General features: G+C 40.3%; 1 protein-coding gene across 5 annotated transcripts; it reads left to right on the plus strand.

Annotated features, from left to right (window-relative positions):
• VSTM2A (V-set and transmembrane domain containing 2A) lies at positions 1-25602 on the plus strand. 5 transcript variants are annotated; one of them, XM_033088786.1, is made up of 5 exons: positions 1-278; positions 701-830; positions 2635-2801; positions 3952-4002; positions 6820-8486. In XM_033088786.1, the coding sequence occupies exons 2-5, from the start codon at positions 755-757 to the stop codon at positions 7255-7257; spliced, it is 732 nt and encodes a 243-aa protein (XP_032944677.1). In that variant the 5' UTR covers positions 1-278; positions 701-754; the 3' UTR covers positions 7258-8486. The 5 variants fall into 5 exon arrangements, with proteins under 5 accessions (XP_032944677.1, XP_032944676.1, XP_032944679.1 ...); XM_033088785.1 differs by lacking the exon at positions 1-278 and adding an exon at positions 314-473 and having other exon boundaries at positions 6820-8485; XM_033088788.1 differs by lacking the exon at positions 1-278 and adding an exon at positions 23533-25602 and having other exon boundaries at positions 323-830; positions 6820-7156.
• Positions 25603-27054: the final 1452 nt, after the last annotated feature.

Consider the following 27054-nt stretch of genomic DNA (forward strand, 5'->3'; position numbering starts at 1 on the left):
GTTGCACCCCATGCCATTCCTCCCCTCCTTCAACACGCCCCAACTTCCTCCACAAATCTCCAGCTCCGAGCCCCCAGCCAAGCAAAGCCGCAATCCTGCAGCCGCCGTATTGTCCGTGTAAGCACCGAGCGATCCCGCCCGCCGAGGCAGGAAAGATTCAATCGACGAGAGGGAAAAGCACATCGGAAAAGGCTGGATGCTTCTGCTCCCCAGAAGGACCCGCAGCGCGAGCCTCCGAGCCGCTGCCTCCCCGGGCTGCGCGGCCGAGCTCCGGGCAGGTGCGGGCCGCCTGGCGCACACAGGGTTAACGGCGTCATCGCAGCCATTAGAGGGAAAAGTTGCGGCGCGGCGAGCCCGGCGAAGTCCTCCGCCCGCCCCCTGGCCCACTCCCCACTTCCCGAGCCGGCGCGGCGTGGAGGGAGGGCAGTGATCACGCAAGCTCGAGCAGCGGCTGACGTGGGCCGAGCTGCCAGGTAGCGGAACGCAGGCAGCGAGGCGGCGGACACACTCCCCAGCGTCGCAAGCCCGGGTCTGGACTCCCAGGCTCCCCGAACCCCAGCCAGCTGGCTTTAGCCTTTGAGAATTGCACCCCCTTCTCCCCAAAGCCAGTCCTCGCCGAGCGAGCAGCAGGATGTTTGCAGAGTCGCGCCCGGGGCTCTGAGACACAGCCTCCTGACACGTTTGCATTCCTTTCTTTTAGGGCTTTTTGGCGGTCGGCTATACTGATGTGACCCCTCTCCCTTTTTTTGGAACGATGGGGATCTTTTTGGCGTATGTCGGATTTGTTTTCTTCTCCGTTTTATATGTACAGCAAGGGCTTTCTTCTCAAGGTAAGTGTGCTCATTGGCAAACATACATTTGCTCGCGGGGTGTGTGTGTGTGTGTGTGTGTGTGTGTGTGGTGGTGGTGGTGTGTGGGCAGGCAGATGTAGAGAGATTCCTAGCAAGTAACAGTGGAATAGTGTTCTGTGGGCATTTTTCTTTAAAGTTTATTAAATAGTAGGCATGCTAGATTTGAAAACAAATCTAGTTGGTGCCTGACAGTGAGGTAGGTTCCTCAGTGAGCACAGACACAGGGTTGTGTGAGTGTGTGTGTGTATGTGTGTGTGTGTGCCTTCTGTGTGCGTGCACAGGATAACCACTCATGCATACATAATCATCGCAAACAAACAGGGACTCTCCATTGCCAGTCCTCCCGTTTGATGGAGGCAGAGTGGGTTTAGAGTTTCCTTTTTCTGGGTTCCTGTGACTTCGTTTGCACGGATGTTTATCAAAGGACAGACTCCCGGGAGGACCCATAGAAAGGTATGGCTTGCATTCCAAGCGGCAGCAGCTTGCTGGATCCCCTAGTTCAGGACTTAACAGGCTGCAGGGCCCATTTCAGCACCATGAACAGTGGTGGGGACCCCCCTCTCTGCTGCCAGAAGACTGCATCACTTCTGAAGCAGATATGCCAGCCTCCCCCTTCCAGCTAGAACAAATAAGTCTTTTTGTCAGATCAAAAGGTCTTCTTTACGTCTCCCATTTCCTTTAAGTATAAATGCAGGGCCGTTTCAATGGCAATCATTTGGGATTTCATAAAATTGTGAAAAGGGGCGCTGATAGTGTCTCTCCTTAAAAAGTCAGGAAAACGTGCATCCGCCGTGAGCCAGTCCTGCAGCTCCCTTGGCCCTCCTCTCCATGAGTGCACTGCACCCTGCACCCACACACCCCCATCAGCCATAAATCTCCCCAAGACTACTTTTAGGGAATCATCATCTCTTCCCAAAGTGTCCCTTAGACAAAATAAGAACAACCATCCAAAGAATTCCATGTTAAAGAAATGCCTCTGGGAGAAAGGGAACATCTTATTTTTGCGAGTTTTGCATGACTCCATGAATCTCGCAAACTATAATAGCAGGGTCGAAGCTGGTAATGAAAAGACAGAAAAAAAAAACACATCTCTAGTGACTTCAAAACAATCTTTAATCTAAACTAAGTGCAGGTATGTGATTCTTACGTGCTATGATGTATAGCAATTTACAATACAATGGCTTGACTGGAACAAGTATGGAGGTGAATTTGGAGAGAAATAGTCACAGCCTAGAAAGTGTGCAACTTGTTTCACTGCTGTAGCCTTTGAATCACAATTGCTAATAGTTGTTTTGCTGTATCAGGAATGTGCATTTTGACAGGTAATCATGATCCATTCTCTATAATGTGAAACGTCTAGTTATCATAGATTGTTTAGAAACTTGGAGGCAAGAGGCTCCTCGTATATCAACTTGACAGAATTGTCTAAAATGCACCTCACTGAATCCCTCAGCAGTATTTGGGGACTACTGCAATCTGACAAAATGTATTTGCTTCTAACTGAGCAGCCTGGCTAATGGGGGGAATTATTGGCAAGCTTGTTAACCTTCCCGTTATCCGGACTTGATTGACAACAAAGTGATTGAGGCATGACACCAAAAATAAGACAGGAAAGAGGCAAAGGAAAGGGGGTTGGGGAGCCAGGCAAAGTGCGGGATGTCATAAAGGGGGTTTTGTTCTTGATTTTTTAAGTCCAAGTAAAACGTAGTGAGCAATCAAGGCAAGAGAACTGGCAAGAGTGGTGTGGATATTCTAAAAAAGATGCACTTCTTCTATTTTACAGCAAAATTTACCGAGTTTCCGCGGAACGTGACCGCGACCGAGGGGCAGAATGTGGAAATGTCCTGTGCGTTCCAGAGCGGCTCCGCCTCAGTGTACCTGGAGATTCAGTGGTGGTTCTTGCGGGGGCCCGAGGACCTGGAGCCTGGGGCCGAGGTGGCCGGTGCACAGGTAGCAGAGTTGCGTCGCCCGCACGCCCCCTGCGTCTGTCCACTCACTCCCTGGGTCCTCTAGGTGTCCAGCCAGGGGTCTGCGGCCCAAGATGGTGCATGGGCGCCCCTTGGGAACCATCAGCTCTCCTGGTGGGCGTGACACCCAGGGATGCCAGGATGTGAGCCGGAGTGTGTCCTAGTGATGTTAAAGCAAGGAAGATGTCCTGTCGAGTCTTTCTGGTTAAAACTGGGATTAGCCTCCTCCTTTTAGTGCTGGTTATCATCGAGATGTCCGTGATGGCACTACTGTGTTGGTACATCCCAGGGCACTCACTGGCTGTCCCCTTTCTGGACGGTGGGATGGGGGTGGGGAATTCTGTCGGCGTCTCCATCTGCCCCTCCCGCGCATCTGTGGTGGGCAGAGAAGAAAGAGATTGCTAAGGGTGGAATGAGACAGAAGTGCGAAAGGGGCGACGGGGGAGGGGAAGAGTGGGAAGGAGAGAGGAGAGAGGTGGAAGAGAAAGGAAGTGAGAAGGTAGTGAAGGAGGGAACCGGAGGCCACTTGAAAATGGACGAAAGAAGAGGGTGGAGAGGGGGACGGAGTGGATGGGGGAGGGAGGAGGGGCGGAGAGGGGAAGGGAGGAGGAAAAGGGAAAAAGTGGGGGGAAGAGGGAGAAAGGAAGGGGGGGAGGGTCCGAGCAGAGATTGAAGACAGTTCAGCAAAACAGGCAGCGGATGAGTCCAGCAATCGGGGCGAGAAAAATAAAATCTGTCCATGAGACCCCGGGAAGAGGACGCAGTCCCGGGGAAGATGCAGAATCTCAACCCTGCAAACTTCCACCCACACGCGTGCCCCGCGCCACCCTCCCGGAGTCCCTACCTCCCCGCACAGCCCGTAGGGGACAGATCCGAGCTCGCGACCGAGCAGCGCCCCTGAGCGGTGGTGGCCTCAGCCTCGCCAGCCGGGCTGGGGAAGGGCTCCTCCCTCTCTCTTTTCTCAATCACCACACACACACACACACAAACACACACACACACACAGAGAAATGTTTCAGCAACGGGGCTTGGGTGCTTGGTTGTCGCCGGGCATGCCCCGAACCTCCGCGCTGCGGGTCAGGGCTGGGACCATCCCGGTCCTCCGTCTGAGCGTTCGCCTCCTTCTCCCGCAGGTGGAGCTCGTGCCCGATCGAGACCCGGACAACGACGGGACCAAGATCAGTGTGAGTATCAGAGGGACGGGCGACAGGGGGCGTGTGCCTTTGTCAGCTGCCAGGCAGGCCCAAGATGAAAAATCAATGAATTTTAGGTTTTTAAAAGCCTTTTAACTTACTGTCCCTGAAAAAGGCAGTTTCGCAAACATAGGACGAGAACCACTGTCTCTTGCTTACCTCATTGGGTGCATAAAAATGGAAACCTATTTAGAGTTGGTACAATAAAATTATTGATTTTAATCACCTAAATATTTAAACGTTCCTAGAGAATGGTTTTGTTATCACAAGGGGTGTGCGACCCTTGTTTCTTGCTTTTTAAACAGTTACATAACTGTAAGTGTAAGAGCTGCAACGCTAATATCTATTCAAAATTATGGAAATAATTATCTTTTAATAGAAAGTAAAACACTAACAACAAAAATCTTCCTAGGCAGAAAAATATTAAAGCATCCCACAGTGTTGAAGTTGTAATGAAAACAACTCAATTTTCACTATTATTCATAATGCATGCCGTGTATATCTAATGTCAATATTAAAAATCATATAAATATAAAGCCAGAAGCCAACATAAACATAAAAACATAACTGGAGAAGGTTAACCTATTGAAAATATAGAGATGAATTTCTACTCTACTGGTTACTACTTTTCATAATTGTGTGTAAAATTAGAAAAAAAACATGAAAATCTTATTTTTTTACTGTACCTTAAATGAAGCCACATAAAATCATTTTATATTAATAGAACTGATTAATTTGTTGATAAATAGTAAGCAAGCTTCCATTATTAGAAATGAAATAGTTATATAATAAGAAAGGAGGAGGTCCGCTAAGCATAATTATTTATCACATATATAAGGAATCTAAAAATCCAATGACCCTACATTTAAAAGCATAATTTATTCTGAGGCTTTTACAATAGCATACAGTGCTATAAGATTGGGATTATATCACAACTAAAAGTATAAAAATACATTGATAGAATCAAATTCTGTAATCCAACTGTATAATTTCAAAGTGGGAGAAAATATCAAACAAAAATAATATCTAAACCAGAAATTCCAATTTATGTTGAGAAGTTCACTGACTTCTTATAGACTATTTCAATTCAATTCTTCTAACATCATAGAAACTATTGTTTTAGGACAGTTCTAGAAAAGCTTTATTGACAGAAGCAATTGTTAACACTGCTTTTCTTAAATATTTCACTTGTCATACACACATATAATTGGATAGATTGTTTATTGATGGGTCGTCTTTGACTCTTCTCCTGCCATACCTCCAAAGACCAGTAATGAAAACAGCCTCCAACATCCTCACCTAGGGAAGCCATAGAATCAAATACATAATCCTGGATACAACTGCTAACAGTATTATCCATGCCAATAGTTCATAAAATCTAAGAAATTGGAGAGAGTTCTAGATACAAATTGAGATAGAAAGTAATTTCTTCCCAATTTACCCAGTGTGTGAGCTTGAATATATGTCCTAGACCAGCAGTTGTTAACTTAATTCCCAGGAGAGCTTTTATGAAATACTAAGATGAGCTTCAGCCCCTAGAGATACAGACAGTGTGTCTGCATTAATCCAAGTGACAGCATTTTCTAACGGCTCCTCAGAAGAGTCTAACGTGCAGTCAGTGTTGAGAATCACCAAGCCAAATCCCATAAGCCTCAGTTTACTGTAAAACGGGATAATAATAACGTAAGTACTCAGACTTGACTAGGAGACTAAACTGAATATATCTGAAGCTATTAATTTCCATTGTTTTATAGTATTAGTATATTTATATGTCATTTTTCTTACGCATTCATACTGATGATTATGGTTCAAATGTTGGAAACTACCTGCATATACAACTGTATATGTAAAACAACAGATGAACACATCCCAAGTTTTCTGAATTATTTATGGCCATTTGAAATTATAATGGCCAGTAGCAGAATAACTTTCTATCACTTTCACTTCTTTTCTATTTTTCAAAATCATCCAATCCTTAAATCCTGACTATCTTACGAAATCATTCAGTCAATCGTGGACAATATATAATGTATATCAAATCTAGCCATTCTGATAAAGATGTTTATGGATACTTATTACATATTATATAGAATTTTCTGTTATACATAATCATTTATATAATCTTGCTATTAATCTGGCATAACAATTAGAAAAAATAAGAGATCCAATTTCAATTTGGAAAATCAAAGCAGGGTTAATTTCAACTTCCAGGAGCATAAAGACCCTATCATGGCAGGTAGTGTGTATTCTGAGTTGTAAGACTTCAGGTGACATTAATCTGCACCCAGAGCCATGCCACGCCAGGACTATAGGTCAGAGTGGACCAAAAATTTGAGAAGAAAAACCTTTACTAGCCAAATCTATTTTGTCAGTACCTATAATAGCCATTCCACTTCAGCTCATGGTTGGTCCCAACGACCAACAAAATATTTTTGTGATACCTCAGAGTTATAGCCCAAAGTGAAGAAAAGAGACTGTGTGAACTCTAGACTTGACCTCAGTAGGTTCATATTTCATTCATTTGAGCTAACCAGGCAGAGGCCCACCCCGTGATTGGAACCTGGGGAAGGGGACCACAGGGCCAGTGGGACATGGTGCTGGCTGGCTTGAAATGGTCCTCCCGTGACGGGGGGAGCCAGTCTACTACTACACAAGGATACACAGGGTCGTCAGATTTGACTGTGGAGAACAAAAAACGCTCTGTGACTTGAGCCCCTTCCATTCTCCCACATAAGCAAACGCAGGACAAAGTACGGGAACACCATCGGTTGACGTAGTGCTTTATTTTCTTTACCTGCGATTTTTCAGACAGTGAAAGTGCAAGGCAACGACATCTCTCACAAGCTGCAGATTTCCAAAGTGAGGAAGAAGGACGAAGGCTTGTACGAGTGCAGGGTCACCGACGCCAATTACGGAGAGCTTCAAGAACACAAGGCTCAGGCCTACCTGAAAGTCAACGCCAACGGCCACGCTCGGAGGATGCAGGCCTTCGAAGCCTCCCCCATGTGGCTGCAGGATGTGAAGCCTCGGAAGAATGTCTCCGTGGCCGTCCCCAGCAGCATCCACAGCTCTGCCAACCAGCGGATGCGCGCCACCTCCAGCCCTCAAGCGGTAGCCAAAATCCCCAAACAAAGTCCGCAATCAGGTATGGAAACCCATTTTGAGCCTTTCATTTTCCCACTCACAAACCCTCCCCCGGACGATCGATCAAGTAGAGTAGACAGGTTGATGTATGACGGTTTTTAACATTGGAGACCTAGTTCAGTTGCAATGATGATGAGATGAGACCTGGAGAGCCTGGGGCTGGCCTTCACAGAGGATGTCACCTGCCCCATTAGTCGCTGGCAGTGTTTCCTGTCCAGGGGAAGTAAGAGCTGGACTTGTTTTTTTTCTTCTGTATTTACACATTATAAGAACAATAAATCATGTAATGCCGGTTGCATTATAAATGCATGTTCATTTTCTCTACAGATTTATGTATTGATAATGACCCAAATTAAGAGACTTTCACTTAATCAAAATGTAAATGAAAGACACACACCACGTTTTCAGCAACCTATAGCCTTAAGCAGGACCGTCTTCTCCAAGGGCTTTTGATTTTGAAGGAGAAACTTCAGCTGCTTGTGATGAAAGTGATGATGATAATGGCAGGAAGTGAGGGGGGATGAAAGGCAATAAGTGGAGCCGAGATAAAGCAACTCCTGTAAATGTGCCTTCGATGCCAATTTAGAAGCTTAGTCACACATTTCTGAAGTCAGCTGTGCAAGTTAAAGCTCTTCTGAATAGCATTAATTTATGCAATCATTCAGCCAATGGAAACTCACAGGAGTTTCAACCTTAATGTGGGATAAAGCCTTCTCAGACTGAGCAGTACCTCACACGACCCTGCAACTGTGCCGTATTTTGCTCAATCACTTGATGTGATATTATAGGATGAGGGGGGCATAAAAATATTTATCGTTCTTCAAGTATTTCCCTTTACAGTTTATCACTGAAAAATTACTGGTGCTACTATTGGTAACAGAAAATTACATTGGTAACATTCAAGGTCTCTTTAGCCATTAGATTTTTTAAAAATCTGGTCATTTCACCAAAATAATCATATACATATATATGTATTCTCTATCTTATCTTACATATATCTTTATATCTTTTCTTGTGAGTAACACTTTTAAAATAATGTGTTCCACCCTGGGTTTCCTTCTTATTCTTCAAATGCTAATGGTTTTTAGAGAGCTTGACTTAAAGTCCCTGCGAGTTTGCCTTTCAATGTAGGTGAGCAGCTATCCCAGCATGCCTTGGTCACATCAGTCTGATGACTAGATAACTTAGCCTCACTGAAGCTCAATTTGTGTGGCTTTGTCTTGTTTTCCTCTTTATTATCTCAGTTGTTTCCCAAATTAAGAACAACACCATAGCTAGAATATATATATACATATATGAAAAGGTCAGACAATTAAGTTCGCGAACTTTCCACTGTGCACTTACACGGTGGAAAGTTCGCAAATTTAATTGTCCAAATTTGTATGTCCACATACATACAGAGGATGCCAAATATATATATATACACATACACATTTTAAGAAAGGAAAAACCTGTATTAAAATTACACTGATGGTAACCACTTTGAGCACCTCTTGTATGTAATTGCAGAAGTCAAACGTGACTTGTATTCATCTTTTGTTATTGGTATACATTGAGTATTACAATTTTAACACAGTTTTTTCCTTTCTTAAAATGTGTATATGGTGTTTTTGGCACCCTCTGTATATACTTGTATGTATGCATATACATTTATAGCACACATATAGATGCACCTAATCATTATAATTTTTGCAGACATTATCTGATCAAGATTCAATGTCTTTGGAGTCATTGCCCCCCATCCTTTTCACGCGATCAAAAGAAGAAGCTAGACACTATATGCAAAATTACAGACTAGCTTCAACAGATAGTTACAATCTAATTAGAGAGAATTTCAAATCATGGAAGTGAAATTATTAGCCTGCATAGAATATGCCAGGCTAGATATCAGAAATCCATGCTGTGGAATAAAATCAAATAGATTACCTATTTCAATGAAGAATTCTAAACATAGAATAAAATGTTCTATCTACTAAATTAATTACTTTTGATTCAAGAATGTACTCTCTAAAAATACCTATTTTATTTTAGTATCTCTTTCTTAGTATTTTGATTGGAGCTAAATGGTAAACTCTAGATACCGTCTAACAATTTTCCAATAAAAATCCCTGCTCATTTTCCACCCCACTACCGGCCTCACTCACTGCTTTTTCTAGAGTAAGGGTGAAAAGAGAGAAGGAATGCTGACTCATGGAAGTCTATATTCATTAAAAGCCATGTTCACTAACCATTATCTGCGTATAGCAAAGATTAATCTGAAATATATCAAAAATTTTTATTTTTTTTCTACCAGTGCATACTGGAAAATCGTTTATATACATTTAACAACGTTTTCTAACTTCTAATTCAGAAGCTGGAGTGGCCCAGCCACCCATTCTATTCACGTGTAAGTTTCTACGCTTGCACAATTATTGTATGAAATACAATATCTGGGATGGATATTTATATATCATATTCACTGTAATACCCACATCCTGATTTATAATTTTGCTTTATATTTTTTCAGGTTATATTCAAATAAAGCTTATTTCAATACCCATGCTTTATATATTCACTCATTTATTCATTCTCCATCCATTCACATTTCTAATTCTGATTTCTTTCTGGAGAGCCAGACTAGGGTTCACTATTGCCTCCAGTGTTTCTCCACATATGTGTCCTATGAGCACTGGAGCAGAGTAGAGATGGCTGCACGTTTGTTGACACTCCACCCATTCGATGTAGCACTATTTCCCCCCAGCTCCGCTACCTGGCTGGCCTGTTACCACTCTGACAGTAAGATGTGAAGAAGTAATGCTATGCAAGTCATGCTTTGCCCATCCAGACCTAGCTCTTAAGGAGACTGGCGGCTTCTGCTGTGGCCTCTTGGAAGCCAGCCACCATTTAAGAAGTGCAATTACCTTGAGATCACCTTACTGAGTGAAGCCCAAACCCACCAGCTTTTAACTGCAGCCCCAGCTGAAGTGTGAGAGGTCCCGAGCCAGCACTGCCCAGCTAAGCCAGCCGACACACAGACTCGTGAGAGATGATAATAAGCGATTGTTTTAAGGCTCTAGGCTTTAGGGTGGTTTGTTTCACCGCACCCTACACTCAAATATTCAAAACTGAATTTATCATCTTAGCTCTTTCACCGAAAAACCAATGTTCTTCCTCTGGTATTCCCAAATTCTTTTAATAGCAAACACTATCACAATCCCAAGGTGTAGAAACCTTGAAAATGTTCTTAGCACCTGTTCTTCAGTCAGTTGCCACAATGAGTTAACTAGTTATTCCAGTCCTACTAAGCAGCTCTTCAAAATATCCTTGGTCAACTGCATCTTTTCTGTTCCCCCAACACGAGTTTCGTTCCAACAGCACCTAATGACGTGCGTGTCTCCATTCCAGTACAAGGAACGGATCACAACAGAGCAAGTATTAAATAATGATATTTCCAAAGCACCTTCCCTAACTTTCCTGGTCTAATTTCCAGCCCTGTTTCCCCTGAGTACCTAGTCCTCACACACAACCTTCCTAAGTGGCTATCCCTGAATGTTTTTAGGTGTTTTATCACCTGCATGATGACTTTGCCCAGCTGTTTTCTTTGCGTGGGTCTTTCCCTATGGCTGAGTTCCCACTCAAATGAAAATTCTTTTGTAAAACTTTCCCTTATTGTCTTAGTCAGGTTGGTTGGTCCCTCACTCAGGTCTCCACAGCAATTTGTTATACTTACTTCGAATCGAAAAGCCATGTGTTGTAGCCATTTTTTTCCTGGGGCTTTCCTCCTTTCAGTGCTGGAAGCCGCACTTTCTGGGGAACAACCTCAGTCTCAGGCAGCACAGGATAGTTGGTCATCCTAACAAGAACTTCTTGGCTACGAATATTACGACTTGCATTCCGCTAAGTGCCCACAACAAGTGGAGTTTGCAGTTAGGGAAGACAAGGAAAAGAGAGGGGAACAGTATATCTTTGCTTTTATCTTCTTTTTCTTATAATTATATTTGCATACATAGTATTGCCACTATTCCGAAACTGATCAAGACTCCTAAGCTGTGTTTCTCAAAGTGTGTAGTGCAGACGGCCCATGCCAGACTCACCAGGGAGCTGGTGAAGAAGTCATGTTCCAGGATTTCACACAGCACCAATAGAATAAAAAATCTGAGTCTAGAGCCAGAAATAGGCATTTTTATGTGCAATAAAGGATGAGAATCACTAACTCTAAAAAGTTCTTATGGGTGAGGCAAAAATGCTTTTATCCTTTACTATGAGGTATGTGTGTGTGTCTACAAGACACCCTTGTAGAGACTGGTCTCTTGCTATTATTCTCTTCCCAGTACTGGGATAGAACTTTGGGAAGCTGTTCTGTCTGCTCCTGTGATCAGCAGCTGGCACTTGTAAGAAATCTGGCTGCGGTTAAGGTGTAGTGATGTTTCTACGTGGAGCCTCTAGTCGCTCGGCAGGAATGCTGATTCTCTGAACTCGGAAATATGGTGATTTGTGTCCACCGTGATGTGAGCCTGAGCGCTGAGAGGCAGCTGCCGCTCCAGCTGCTGGAGGCCAAGGGCGCCCCAAAGCCCCTCTGCTGCTGACAAACACAGCAGCTTTCCAAACGTGGCCAGACTTAGCAGGAACGATCTTAAAACAGAAGTCCAAGCTGCTGGGGAGGGAGATGGGGCACGGAGAGTCCTGCAGGAGATTGTTTTCCTGACTTAAAATGCGAGGAAGTTGTGCGCTGTGTCCAGGTAGAGAGCCAGTCGTGTCATTCAGACCTTAATGTTGATTTTGGTTTAAATGACCAACTTGGCTGAATACACTGGGTAAATTAATTTGATCATTGTAATTCTATGTAAAGCAGTTGCTGTGTAAATCAAGTATCTATGAATAAGGGGAAAATTAGATGTGAGGCAGTGCTTTGGATAATACAGGCCAAGGAATCTGCTAGAGATGTTAGAACCTGAATTACTCGGACATAGATTAATAGTGTACACTGGCTACATTCTCCCACACACTGTGTTTAACTTAACTTCCTGAAATTCAGTAACTGGCTGAGTCCACAACACCAAGGCCCAGCTGTAGGCTGGAAGGGCTTTCAGTGCATCCTTGACCACACTGAGTTTCCCTCATAACCAGAAGCTCTGTAATTGAGGAGACATGACGCAGAATTTGCTGATGTCCGAAGGGCTTGTCTCTAATGATTTCATGAAGCTGCCAGTGGAACAGCTTCCTGGATAGATGACCAAAGGGTAGAGAAGTTGCCAGAAAGACTTCACTCTGTTGATCAAGATAACACAGGTCCTAAAAGAAAGGTAAGGGCTTCTTTCTGTCAAGGAACACCAAAGCCTGACTGAGGTACGCTCATCTCAGCTGCAAAGAGCAGAAAGAAACAGGAAGAGGCCCCGTGGCCGTCCATTCACCCGCAGAGGCGGTAGGCACAGCAGTTAGGGAGGAAGACTGGTCACATGTCATCTCCATCACTCACGGCTGAGTATGTCTCCAGGTCCTCATCTGGAGGATTAAATGAAATTACATACAGAGACAGCATGGCACTGCCCAAGCCTCCGTAAATGATAACAGTTTGCTGGGTTTGCATGACCAGTGTTGGATGTGATATATATTACCACCAGCAGCAGGGAAATGCCCTACACGCCTGGCTCTCCTGTGGCAAATATTTTCCTTGTTGGATGTGTTTAGGTGACAAGTTAAAGAAGGAAGATTGGGTCTTCACTCCTGGCTTGTGTTTCATCGTTCATAATTTCAGAACTTTCTCCTGTCACAACACCATGAATTGATGAGAAGTTTTTCCCTACGTAACTATGCCACATTAGCCACCAGCTGTCTTGTCCAAGGTCATAACTAGATCCTTACTGTAAAACATAATGAAATCCAAATGATTTTTAAGAATTTCAGCTGTGTGACCTGAATAAACAATATGAATTTGGAAGTCGCAGTTATACAAACTGGCTGCTATCTTAATTAAATTCAAGCTCTCGTAAAAAGACCCTCAGAATGTTTTAAATCATAAAATAAACATAGATGTATCTCAAAACATAAACAAGTGAAAATATTGTTGAAAGCTTCACAAAGAGAGAAAAAGAAAGAAGATTTAAACCCTATAATCAGAAGGTCAATCTGTGGTAGTACAATGATACAGATTTGATTCTGAGATGCACTCTCCAGGCTTGGTTGTTGAGTGAGCTGTGTACAAAATCTTCCTGAAGCTCAGAGTTCTTATTGATAAAACTGAGGTAGAAACATGTATGTCCCAAGGGTCGCTTTCAACATTAAGTGACATAAGAATAAACCTGGCACACGAGCGAGCTCAGCAATTGTTGCTTCTCTTCCTCTTTAACTATCAGATATTAAAGTATATACTTAAATAACTGTGATTTAAGAGGTTAATTAAGGAACATAAATATAAATACAGATGAAAGAAGCCTGAAAAGTTCTAAAATTATGTAAAATAATATAATATCTGATTAATTAAAAACATATAATTAAGGGTCTATTTAATTAATAAATGACAAAAGGAAACATATTATCACAATTTATGATATATATCCAAATGAGCTCCACTTGATTAAAGAGCTAAGCAGAAAAGAAAAATCAGATATAGGAAGATTAGCATAAAATCAGAGGCCTGAGGCTTTGAAGATTTACAATTATAAGAAATGCAAATGAAATAACATTTTACTATATAAAATTTAAAACATGTTTAATCAAATGTAACCAAAAGGTGATGCAACTGACAAGGAAATATTTGTGTCTAATACTTAGAAAAGAAGGAAAAAGTATCAATTTTACTGATGATATGATTATGTAATACACTCTAAATGACTTAGAGATAGGAAAAGTAATAATATCGATAAAGACAAGATAAAGATATAAATTGAAATCAATTCTCTACATGACAGCAATACCTAAATAGAAAATATTAGGGCATAATATATAATCATCAATAGCAATAACAAAAACGTATAAAATATCTGTGTGATTTTTTTTCCAAAGACAGCAAGTAAGTAGTATAAATACGGAAAGCATTAGAACACTTTGTTAAGAGTTTACGTATGAATAAATGTGGGAACATGCTATGGTCTGGAGGAACAATCTAAGTATTTTAAATATGTCAGGTTTTTCCAAACTATTTATAGACTTGATTCAGTCTCAGTCAAAACCCTAGTCGTATTAAAAAAAATTGGACACATATAATCTTGGCAAAGATTTTTAAAATTAACACATCTCCCCAAGGTTACAGTGACTCAGGCATTCTGCCGTATTATGATTTGCACAGTGATCTGATACTGCCCTTCTGGAGGAAAATTTGGTGGGAAAATCAGTCACAGAGCTTTGGATTGTGTGGCCTATCTGTCCCTGAAGTGATTCTCCTGGAGGAAGTTCCAAGGAGAGGAGTAGTCAGGCAGGTCCAGACCCATGCCCTGGGATGCATGTCACAGAGGTAGGTCGGTCTTCCCACAACTGGAAATACTCAAATGACCAAGAGAAGGAAAGTTACCTAATGAATGTGTTAAAACCATGAAATGAATATTAAGCTGCTTCTAGAATCATGTTTTCAAAGAATGATTAATGAAATTAGAAAAGACTCAATATAAAATTTAATGTGAAGAAATATAGGATGCAAACCTTTCAAGTGAAAAAATATAGACTACAAAACTTTAAATCAATCTGAGATATGTGCATTCAAAATGACAAGAAGAAGTACATGAAAATGTACATCAGGAGTCAATGTAAATTTGGTTTCTAAGTATTTGATTATTTTGTTTGTATTGATAACATCTGTACAATAATAATTTATAACTTTTGTTATAAGAAAATAAAAAAGAACATCATTCGAAAGTTCCCAAATTTAAAAATAGGTAATGACAGATAGCTCAAGAGAGAGAAAACAAACTAACAAATAAAATACACTCAATAAATAAACAAAGAAAGGCAAAGTAAAATAATGGTATTGTGTGATTGTGGAGCTCATGACAAATTTAAGAAATACACACCATTTGTACATGCATGTATGTATATATATGTGCATGTATGTGTGTTCATGCATACATTAAAAGTATTGTAAAAGTGGTGTATTCAGAAATTGCTAGTAGCATTGAAATTAAGAACATTATATCTTAGGATCTGAGTGGAGAATCTCACCCTCAAAATATTCTTTCTGTTTTTCTAAACATAATGGGAGTGCTTGATAAATTTACATTGACTCAATAAACCAAGCACATATAAAGTCCATAAATAAAATATTATGCAATCATTTGTCCTCTCAATAGTATGACTCATTCGGTCCCCAATTCAGAGGGAGATCAAAGTGATGAGCAATGGTGTGTCAAGGAAAATCAATACACTGGAATATTTATAAATTATAATTATGTTTTATTTAATATGACTGCTTCAAAAAAGTCTGAGAAAGCATTTCTGCAGGAATTCAGAATCCTATATGCATAAAGCACACCCGATATATATGGTTACACTCAGCGCTTGATTTAAAGCAAATTGTAAAAGCTAGGAGTTAGAATTCCTTATTCCATGAAGCCCACCACTATGGAGCTATTGAAAAAATAAAAATAGGAAATTAACTTAAGCTAATTTATCATCTTCACGGAGGCAAGCATTTTAATGAAGACTAAATAATACAGTCAGATACCCCAAATTTCAAAATAGAAAGGTCTGAAGCCCTGGGCGGTGAGGGGTTTCTATCATGGGACTGATATTTTGTTTTATTTAGATGTCTTATGCTGTACACACGTCCTTAGCAGCATCTTCCTCAGCCATTTAGCAGGTATTTTATTTTTAATTTTTCTGATTAAACAAATGTATTTGCTATGAAGGCAATTTTCTCACTTCTCCTAGCCTTGTAAAGAGTTCATTTGAAAAATGCTACAATTAGGGAGCGAGCAGTAGTATCACAACTAAATAGAAAAATATATGTAATTTAGAATATAAAAAGTCACTCTATTTCCACCGATCCTAAAATATAAAGCTTTTTGAAGATAGGAATCGTGTCTTGATACTTTTGGTGGTGTTGAGGTATGTAGCACTGTGCTTAGCCTGGAATTAGAACTAAATAAATGTTTCTGAATTGAATATGATGTTTGGCTTATGTACAGAGCAAAACATTGATGAGCATAATATCACTGCTAAGTAGATACATGAATTTTTTAGGAAATTTGGTCAATCTTTAAGAAACAACCCCAGACCACTTATGTATTAAAGGAGAGAGAGGACTGGAAACTAGCCTTTGAACCATTCATTTATTTTTAATTGTATTTTATAAAAAATTCTATCTTGGAACGACGATGAACCATCCTTGGCAACTGTGTACTTTCATCATTTTATTTTCATGCCTTGATAAGTAGGACATGGATAAAAGAAAAAAAAAACTCTTGCTTCAACTATCTCTGTTAATTGTGTAATTCTGATGGCTAACAAAATTTCTGGTCTGAAGATAATTTATAAAACATTCTAATTCAGATAATTTAAAAATAGCTAGATTAAGAAAAAGGGTAAAATCATTGGTTCAAATTTGGAAAACGTGGGTAATATCTTAAGACATTTTCCTTATGTTAAAACAAGTGTGTTTTCTGGAGCTATGTAATTGATGTTTTTCTATATCCTATGGCATTAGGTCCTCAAATAACTTTTTCTCAAAAACAAACATTGCCAAAGAAGTAAAATTATTTTTTGTAATTTAGGCAAATTACTGTATTTATATAGTATGGTGATAGCTCTATCTTTTTCAATTTATGTAAGAAGATATATAAAAAATTGTTTCTTTCCTTCCCTTCTATTTCTTTACTCCAAGTCCCTTGGTTGCCATTCCTCTTAATAATATGAGATGGATCTCCATCTTGGATGAGGAATTTTCCTCTGACGATATTGGAGATAGGGGTCTGTGACAACATGCAGAAAGTGTAGGTAGAAAGAGATCTTTGTCCCTAATCAGTGAGTCATGGCTCAGACATGAAATCCACTTTTCCTACCTCTTCACTCAGCGTCAGTAATTCTAGCTGTGGTGCACTCTGTATCAGCTTCTCCCCTCAGGGCAGACCACCCTAGCCTCCCCTGGGACAAGGGCTCTGTGGTTGTGGTCCCAGATCAAAGCCACCCTGAGTTAGTCTCAGTTGTCCTGACAATTTCCTCCAGGCTACTCCCCAAGTTGAATGTACTTATTTAAGCCCTTGGACAAATGTTGCATGGTTCACACATTGCAACAAAACCACACCTGTATGCAATCCCTAATATGGAATTTGCAAGCATTCCCACAGGGCAAGGATTAATATCTACTTTCGCATGATGCATAAAGAGTTTGCTGATTAATAGTGAAAACTACATGCAGGAGGCATATTTAAGCTCCATGAGTAAACGGTTTCAAGCACTTTAGCAGCATTTATTTACATACCTGAAAATGTAGTGCTAATAATAAATTATTCTTATGTATGCATTAAAACAGTCATAATAAGCAGTATTAAAACGGCATCCTTTGAAAACATTTTATTTGTTTTTCCACTAATTTATATTGTACTCCCTATCATTTGTCAAAACCACTCATATTTCCATATATTTCTAATAGGCAGAATTGAGAAAGTATAGTTTTCAGGTATGCAGAATTGCCAGATGAAATGATGAAGCAAATTAGTTTGTAGAGTCAAACAGAACTGGCTTTGAACTTCACCTGCACCACCTACTAGCTGAGGAAACTTGAACATGTGGCAGGCCCCCCAGCAAAGCTCCTCAACCAGCAAAATGATCATAGTAACCACACGCGTCACGGTCAGAGGTAAAGAAATAAGTGCTCAAGGAGTGTCAGCTGCTATCGTCTTCGTCATCACCTCCACCATCATCCTGTCTGCACCCAGATCACGTCTTACAAAACGTGCTGTTTTAAGATGCTCTCTAACTTGAGCAGGTGAGAGGCAGAGTCACTGTTATGTGTCCATTTTTCAGTTACTGTAGAAGGAGGAAACCCTGAAAGCCTATAGGCATTCCTTGTAAGCAAGAGAGCCTGGAACATTCTGGGGTGAAGGGGTATCACCACACACCTCGTCATTTAGACTTTGTGTATGTGGGTGACTACCCTCTTTGCCCTCAGCTACAACAAGAGGCCTCGTAACTAGATAGAAGTGTGTATCTGCTGACAGGGAAAGCAGGAAAGGAAATTTAAACAGTGGCTGCCCCATGCCGGGGCTCAGTAAATAGGTGATTTATGTATTGGGTCAAAAGGTAGCATGTTTTTGGGTTTTTTTAAATAGGGGATTTCCGGAAGAAATTGGCACTGGTTTCATAAGAATTCTAATAAAAAATATATTCTTTTCAAAAAATTATCGGATAAAATCATCCTATTATTTGACTTGCCCCCTTAAACAGTGACTTAGTATGTGCAAACCTGAATAAAAATTGCATTAAAAGCTAGCTCAGATTTTCTCGCAAGCTATTTTCATTTCTTAAAGCTGGCATCTGTAATAAAAGAGAAGTATGTCAAAGGCTGGTCTGTTCCTGGAGCTGTATGGACACTCCGTTCTTTATAAGCTGAGCCTCTTCACAGACCAAAAAAAAGAAAAAGAAAGAAAATCATTGTATTGTTGCTTCTTTTATTATTGGAAAGTGTACATTTTTAGGTTTGTTCACACGATAAGCATCACTAATCTTCACTTTTACAAAATAAAGTTTCTGGATTAGACCGTGGAACCTCAGTGGGATAGAAACTATTTCCTTTCTTTTTTCTTGCTCCTTTTGATTCCACTAGATACTCAAACGAGAGAGAGAGAGAGAGAGAGAGAGAGAGAGAGAGAGAGAGAGAGAGAGAGAGAGACCTATGGAGAATTGTACGTAGATCTACAGACAGATGCACTGAATTGTGACTGTTCCCATACCTAAAGCAACTACAAGTTGTACTCGCATAGGAAATTAATCCCTCAGAGATTCAAGGCTCAGAGAAAGTGGATGTTTGAAGAGCTGGTAAAATTTAGATGTGATGAGTTTTCTAGATTGCATCTCAACACTCAGCTTACTTCTTTGAACGAAATACTCATATCTTCTTCTCGTGATCTTTCCTGGTAGACGAGTGCTCTGGTTGTCTTTCTCTTCCTGTCACTAACTAATGGTGGCACTTTGAACAACCAGTTTAACCTTTCTTGGTTCCGGGCTATCAAATTTAAATAAAGAGTTTGGAAAAGAGAAGCTTCTAGAAAGAAGACATGTAAGAATAATGGCAGAGCCACCTCTCACTGAAATATTTAAATGAATTTGGAGGAACCTTTAAGATCTAAAAGTCTATAATATGAAAAGTTCCAAATACTATTCTATCGTAAGATATTTGGTATGTTATTTGGAATAAAACAAACTCTACTTATTATTAATGTTTAGGAAAACTAAGAGGCTGATGATGTTTTCATATTTACTATTTATTAGCTCAGAGTTGGGGAAAAGCAGTTGTATAACAAATAATTTTTTTCTCTATAGCGTGTTATAGCCAGTGCATTTTCTCTGAAAAGATCAGGGTACATTTAAATAATGGCTTCCCATCCTAATTTGACAGACGTGCAGACGGTTGGGCCAGCTTGCTTGCCTCAGGGGGTTGCAGAGAGGAGCTTATTCAACTCTGGTTGATCTGACTGCATTGCTCTTTCCTCATTTCTGTTCCTTTGCTTTGCTGACCATGACCCTGGGAAGCTAGGGAGTGTTGTTCCACGTCGCTGAGTTACCTTTGCCTGACCTGTAAGTTCACTAGACAGGGTTGTGGAGAGGAAGAGCTAAGACAACGACACAGAGCGTCTGCTGCATCTTCCCTGACACTGCACGTGCCCAATCTAGTTTAGTCATTTTGGAGACTGACATTAGCAAGAAGAGGGGTGCAGCCTCCTTAAAGATGCTCCAGTCTTATTGTTGGAGACACAGGGAAGGAGACGTGGTGGTACAGATGAAATAGTCTAAAAAGGACGGTGCCAAAGGGGAGCGGAGTTCTTTCACCTGGCAGACAGATGAGCGGGTCAAGGCACACCTTCCAGTGTGGGAAGTTGTGCTGAGTTCCACGAGGAGGGAAGGCGGGGGACCTAGCTGTCCAGCAGACCCTCCTGATATGGTACTGGACCTGCTTACCATCCCTACCTGATTGCTGAAGACGCCACCATCTCAACAACGTGCTGATTGTTTTACTGATTGTGATTGTTTTGCTTGTTTTAAAAGAAATAGATGGAATTTTCTGTTCTGCTCTGAGTTGAGCATTATAGTGAAGATAAAATACTTGAGGCCCTGTTTCCTAGTTCTCCTCGGCCACACGCTCACTTGTCACAGACACTCTCCTGAGACACATTTGCTTGCCCACATGTCAGTGAAAGCCATGGGACTGGTTATTGCACGAGACATAAAAAGGGCTGAAAATTGGGAGCTAATTTCCTACACTTCTTGGACATGTAAGACTTCTTAGACCTTTCCATTTGCTAGATGGAGAAAATACCTCCCATGCTTTACAAAGGCGGGGGGATTACACTTGAGAGAGTACTAGGAAAATCGTTAAGCAGAAAAACAAATGAAAGGCATCATTACTAAAGAGAAGTCGCAGGACATCCTGAAATGGCTTCCGAGAGAGAATCCTCTAGGCTCTGTGGGCTCCCCGCTCCTCTAGCCACGCTATCTGTACACGTCCCATCTGTACAGAACTTACACAGTAATAGCGTCACCTTTCCTTCTTCCCTGGCTATTTTTGTGCTGGGGGCAAACGTTTGAAACCTCTCGAGGCATTGTTTTTGACATGGAGAGTAATAAAAAATAATAGCTGAAATTTCGCCCCTCACCTTTAAAGAGCTCATAGTATAACCAGTGAGATAAGTTATGAATATAATGAATTACAGGTCAATGTAAGCCACGCTAAGGCCAAAGGCAAAGGAGAGGCCGTACCAACACTCTGCTGAAGTGCTGAGGAAAGAGCTCACAAGTGGCTGGTGGGAGCAGACACGCAGAACAGCAGGTTACTGGAGGTCAAATGCATGGTCATACTAGAGGGGTGATGGGCTATACTGCTTGGCTGGGAAACATCAAGCAAAGGAAACCACAAAAAGCAAAGTAGGTGATCCTATTCCCAAACAATGTCTGACATACTAATGTGGAAAAACACATGAATGCATGAATAGTTCTCCTCTGAGAACACATGGAAGAAATACCCATCTTATTTGGGATCTTAGGAGTAAGTGGCAACAGAAAAATTAGAACTCAGGGGTCCTGACCACTACCCTGGCTTCCTCATTCACAAAATGTCTCTACCGGGAACAATGAGAATGGAGCAGCAGGAGTGGCCGGAGTTAGCTGTTTTAAAAAAAAAAAATTAACTTTCCATAGAATAGACCATATCCTGTTTGATAAACAATGTTTATATTCAGAATAGTGAATGATGTTATATGTTATATTCAGAATAGTGTACCTCTAAATGAAAATGACTGATGGTTACTTGTTAAAATTACATGGACAAATTATAACATTATAGACACTCAGATATCACTAAGTCCTTGGGATTAGAAAGATGAAGGAGTACACATCTCTTCATTCAAGGTGTAAATAAAACATAGAAAGACAAGACAACCTTTCAGTGATTTGCTTTAGAATTCACTGTGCAAGAAAGAAAAACTTCATAGTTGGCCTGGCAAATAAATTTCATTTAATTAAAAACAGGTTAAAAAAAATGCATGTGCCTAGAGTGGACGAATGACCTGGCAAAAACAAAGTACTATGTTACATGGCCTATCAGATGGCCATTCAAAGTTTTAGTGGCCTTAAAGTACTCTCTACTGTGTATCATTAGGTTTCTTGCCAATTATACGGATCATGTAAAGTTTGTTTTAACTTGCACACGCTGGACAGAGTATGGTGGGAAACGTTGGGTCAAAATGAGTAGCCATTCCCTTTATATCTCATAGGAATGATGGGCTCAGGCGTTTTCCATGAAGAGTACATTACTTGAGAAAGGGGAAGATTTACAAGAGAGTTGCAGTGCGTGTGAGCCAATTTATAATGCCCATGCTGAAAAGGAAACCATTATTTCAAAAATACCTTTTGAGAAGACTGAATCACTTTACTTAGCTGTATTGCTTTTAGCATTTTTAAACTTTTTTTCAATAGCGGACATACTTTGTGTCAAGTGCCACTGGCTAATTAAGGAGCCATGTAATCAATCATTCCTTTTTTTCCGTTTTCAAAAAAAATGCAACCCTGTCAAAGCATCTCTCTTCAAAAGATAACAAGAACACACACTTAATTGGGGGAAGCTGAGGCTTGTGGTTCTACATAGACTGTATATATTTTCCTTTGATGGTCATTATACTTCGAGCCGCGCATGGACTAGATGGTCACTTTTGCAGTTTGGAGCCTTAGCGCCCAGCTTGAGAGAAGGAACACTCTCCAGAGACCCACTCCTAGCCTCTAGGTCTTCAGTCATTAGGTGTCTCTGAGGAGACACGATGTTAAGTACATGGCTCCTCTACCAAACAAAGGTGAATCGTGACTGAAAGGCCACAGTGTGAGGCCACAAAATGGCCACTGTAGAGCCAATCCCTAAACATTTATTCTACCATGACTTTTTGATAGCATGCGCTTTTGCCTCAATTGTTATAATTGTCAGTGTGGACCTGAACATGATTTAGCTGAAATATTCAGAGGATTCAATGTCTCTACCCTTACCCCCTTCAACCCCAGTCAACCGTTCTATAAAAAAAAGGAAAAAAGAAATGCTTTGAGCCTGATTACATTCTTGTTTTCTTACTAATACAGGTACTTAGCACATCATTTGTAACTAGAAATTTACTAGATAAAATATGTGAAGAAAAATTGCAAAAATACGATTGAATCCTTTCCCTTAAATAGTCTCGAAGCCCTTTAAAAATTCCCAATTCTTGACAACACTAACTTATACTTAGATTTCAAGGATAAAAATTGAGAAAGACCTACCTCTGAAAGAAAATGCCAAATGCACCCATCCCGGAATACCCCTCCGCCCTTGGGAAGCATTCCACCCTCAGTGTGGGTTCCATCTCTGTGGTTTTGTGCTTATGCAGCAGTAATGCAGGGGGTGTGTTTTTAGGGACCAATCTAGGAACACCCCATGAGGATAGGAAATGACCCTCAGAGAATTAACTTGAGGGACAGTGTTCTGGATTCGTTCCTGTCAGTGTTCCCAAATGTGGAATGGCATTGTTTGAAAACAGACAAAACAAGCAAGACCAACTTCCCAGGACTGAAATACTTTGTATGTGTTGTTATTTGCAGTGCATGCCAAGACATTCATGAGCACCACAGCCAAGATGGCGAGCTAATTAAATATATATGTGTATGTGTTTAAAACAGCCTAATAAGGAGCATTGGAAATCTTCAAGATGAGCGAATATCTTATAACTTCTTCCGCAGGTGCGAGGATAGCTACAAGCCATGGACTTTCTGTCCTGCTTCTTGTTTGTGGCTTTGTGAAGGGTGCTTTGCTTTAATCTAAAGTGCTGACTTTTTTCCAATATCACTTTCTCTTCTTAAAGCAAAGAGCAAATCGCCTGTAAAATCTACGGAGCGGACAGCAAACTTGACCCTAAACTCCAAGCACCACTCTGCACCCACTGTACTCTAGTTACCTACCCAACGAGCGCCTGCTTCCGGAAGCATAAACGAAGAGGCTGTCACACGCTTTGTTCATAACATTTTCTTGGGCAAATCACTGGTCTTTCCTTTCAAGAGAATTAGTGTGAAGTGCTAGGACATTTTCTAACAGCAAGACCTATTGTTTTCCTTTTCTTTCGGCTACTTAAAGCACCATCTCACTGACTGCTCAGGGGTTGGCCTGACCGTCATGGGGATAGTAAATATTTACTACGGATACTGGATACCGTGGATTTCCTACTAAAAGACCCATTATCTGCAGGAAGAAAACAGAGCTCAAAAGGCTATGGAACAGAAACTATCATCAAAGGAAGCCCTGGTTTGGGGGCGAGAACAAGATTATCAACACTGCAAGGCAACGAGGAGAACATTGTTTTAAATAAGAAATAAAAGAAAGAATTTTTTTAATTTTCCTTTTTTTTTTTTTTTTTGCTTGGATTTTTCTTCTTTTTCTTGATTCTAGCTCTTATTCAATGGTGGCAAATGCTGATTATGGCCAATCCCTGTCAATCCTGGGAGGTTTATATAAATACATTTTGAATGTTCTATATTTCAATGTATTTTAATTCATTTTGCAATTCCTGTATATGCAAATGAAACATTCTGTAAATTGCTTATAGTATGTGTGATATAACTTCAAAGTAGGTAGACTATGACCCTCATGCAAGCTGGTTTTTTTATCATTATATATATAAATATATACATATGAATATCTATTTGTTGGGCCACCAATCTTTTTTTGACAAAACATTTGTTTCTGACTTATGATTCACATATTGTGTGAAATTTGTAATGCATCGTTTTACTTCCACAGGTATGACAGCTGCAGATGGTCTCTGTTGGCCTCTGCTTCCTTCTGGAAAATGCATATTCAAAATTGTATCCGTCTCTGATAAATGAATTAATTTTGCTGTGTGTATGCTGTGTTGGAATTTGCTATGTTCCTTTATATATGGTGTTTATTGAGGTTTGAGGGTCTCTTGACTCTGAAGAACGTACAGTCTCTGGTTTTGACAGTTATCCCCATATTATAATCATTATTTTGTCAAAAAGCTATGTTGCTCCTAGAAAACTTGCCTTGGAGGTGAACGTGGGGAAGATGAAATGGTGACCAAGATTCCCTAAATCCATGAAAGAATACTTCTTGCTGTGGCTAAAAGTGTGCTTCCTTTGACCTTTATGAATTTCTGTAGCTTTGTCATTCTGCTATTTGCTCCTAATTATATTTTAATGTCTCCTGATTAAAAATTCAAATTTGGTTGTTGGCTAAATATAGTATGCAAAAGATGACTGCAAATCTCTGATTGAAGAGGATAACGTGTTCAGTTTTCACTAGTTAAGTAAATTATAATTTTAAACATTCCCTTCTTATTTTTGGCTGTATGACAATTCAGACTATTTTATGTAGAACCTATTTTCTACTCTGGCAAAGAATGCTAGGCAGAATTATTCATGTGGTCCATATACTCTATGGAATAGATACGGGTTGAGATAGAAATGACCTAAGTTTCCCTTCCAGAGAGATTCTTCCATTTTCTTTCATAACAAAACCAGAAGATCATCTCTGTAGGACCATCAGCTCCCAGCCTAAGGTCCTGAACTGAAGCTTGAAGGCAATGAATACCTCTGCTTTTCAAAGGTAAATACGTTGGTTTGCTGCAATTCAGTTATAAGCAGTGTGCATATTTTCATAATATTCTTGACGTTAGCTTGAGAATTAATGTTTCATGCTAAACCTTTTATTGACATTTTTCTTGTTCATTTGGTTTATGATTTCAGTCTAATGAGAACAATAAATAAAGGATTTGATTGCACTATTTTATTAACCTAGAAATTTTCTTTCAACGTTTAATACTTAAAATGCATAAAATAATGGTAAGATAAGTATTGTTGATTCTATCTAACTGGGCTTTAAAGATCACATACATTCAAGCATAAATAAGCATACTGATCAAATTCAGTCAGGCTGGGAAAATCCACCATGTAATTTACTTTTACCCAAAGTTCAGGTTGTGAGGTTGGTCAGTTCTAAAGCAAGGCAGACATGTCTCTGTAAATTTAAATTTCTCATACACAGCATGGAATAACAGAGACGGATGATGTTTGTTGAATTTTTAGATCCAATACTAAGAGCTTAAAATATAATTTTACAAAAATAAGCACAGACACCATTCACATAAGTGATCCTGTTATGGATCCTCTATAAAAGACAAAATATTAACTATAACTTACTGGTAGTTTAGATAATTGCAAAGGGAAATGTAATCTGTCTTAGATAATACATAAACACCGGTGAAGCTGCAAAATATGTGTGCACATAATTTCAAATATATAGCCAAAACAATTTTAATTTTAGAACTCATTAATTAAGGGAGCGCTCTATCAGTCAGGAAGTACTACAGACTTCACAGTTTCAGCGATGCAATAGATAAGGTACTTTCTTGTATCTAGGGACAGACAGAGAGTAAATGTACAGAAACAAGAAAATATATGATCATGACAAATTCTAAGAGGAAAACCCGGTAGCATGATATAAAGGAATGTGACTCTAAGTGGTCAGGAGAGGCTACTCTGAGGAGGTGACAGGTAAGCAAAACTTGAATGACAAGAAGCCAATCAGGAGAGGATCTGGGGGAAGAGGCTTCCAGGGAGAAGCAACAGCTTGTGTAAAGCTGCCAACGGCAAATGAAGTCTGTCTCTGTCTAGGCTTCTTCATGGACTAGAAACGGGACAAGCGCATATAGGAAGCAAGCGGGGAGGGGCATGAGAAGTGATCAGGCGAGGGAAAGACAGACAAGAATCAGCCAGGGGCAGAGGAACAGAACAGAGTGAAAATTCCAGTGTGGGCGCTTACTCTGAAATAGGAAAAAGGCCATCTGGGCAGCTGACATCTCACTGTGTGTAGGTTAGCTTGTAAGCAAGACTCCTTTGGAACAACATTGAATCTTTCAAGTAGTCAGGTTATAATTTGGTCTAGAAGCTGCTGGGATTTGTTAGGAATGATAGAATTTAACTCAATATTTTAATACTGATTTGCAATTGATCATTTTTAGAAGGAAAAAGAAAATATTGAAAGATAATGGGGACTACTTTTATTATAGCACAGTATTCGTTACAATTATTGCAAAGGTAGTTTGAAAAAAAAAACACATGAGTATATAAATTGAAATTGCAGCTGAATGAAAGAAAAGAGATCTACTCCTAGACACTTGTTGGTAAAACATTGTAACTAAAAACATAGAACGAGGAGGTTAAAAAAAAAGAAAAACTACACACACACAC

The sequence above is a fragment of the Rhinolophus ferrumequinum genome, chromosome 20 (assembly GCF_004115265.2).
Source record: "Rhinolophus ferrumequinum isolate MPI-CBG mRhiFer1 chromosome 20, mRhiFer1_v1.p, whole genome shotgun sequence".
NCBI lineage: Eukaryota > Metazoa > Chordata > Mammalia > Chiroptera > Rhinolophidae > Rhinolophus > Rhinolophus ferrumequinum.

Excerpts from the sequence above, each read along its gene's own strand:
- VSTM2A (XM_033088786.1), top strand. The coding sequence starts at position 755 with ATGGGGATCTTTTTGGCGTATGTCGGATTTGTTTTCTTCTCCGTTTTA. Across the intron at positions 831-2,634 it reads GCAAGGGCTTTCTTCTCAAG|CAAAATTTACCGAGTTTCCG; the intron begins GTAAGTGTGCTC and ends TCTATTTTACAG. Across the intron at positions 4,003-6,819 it reads ACGACGGGACCAAGATCAGT|ACAGTGAAAGTGCAAGGCAA; the intron begins GTGAGTATCAGA and ends GCGATTTTTCAG.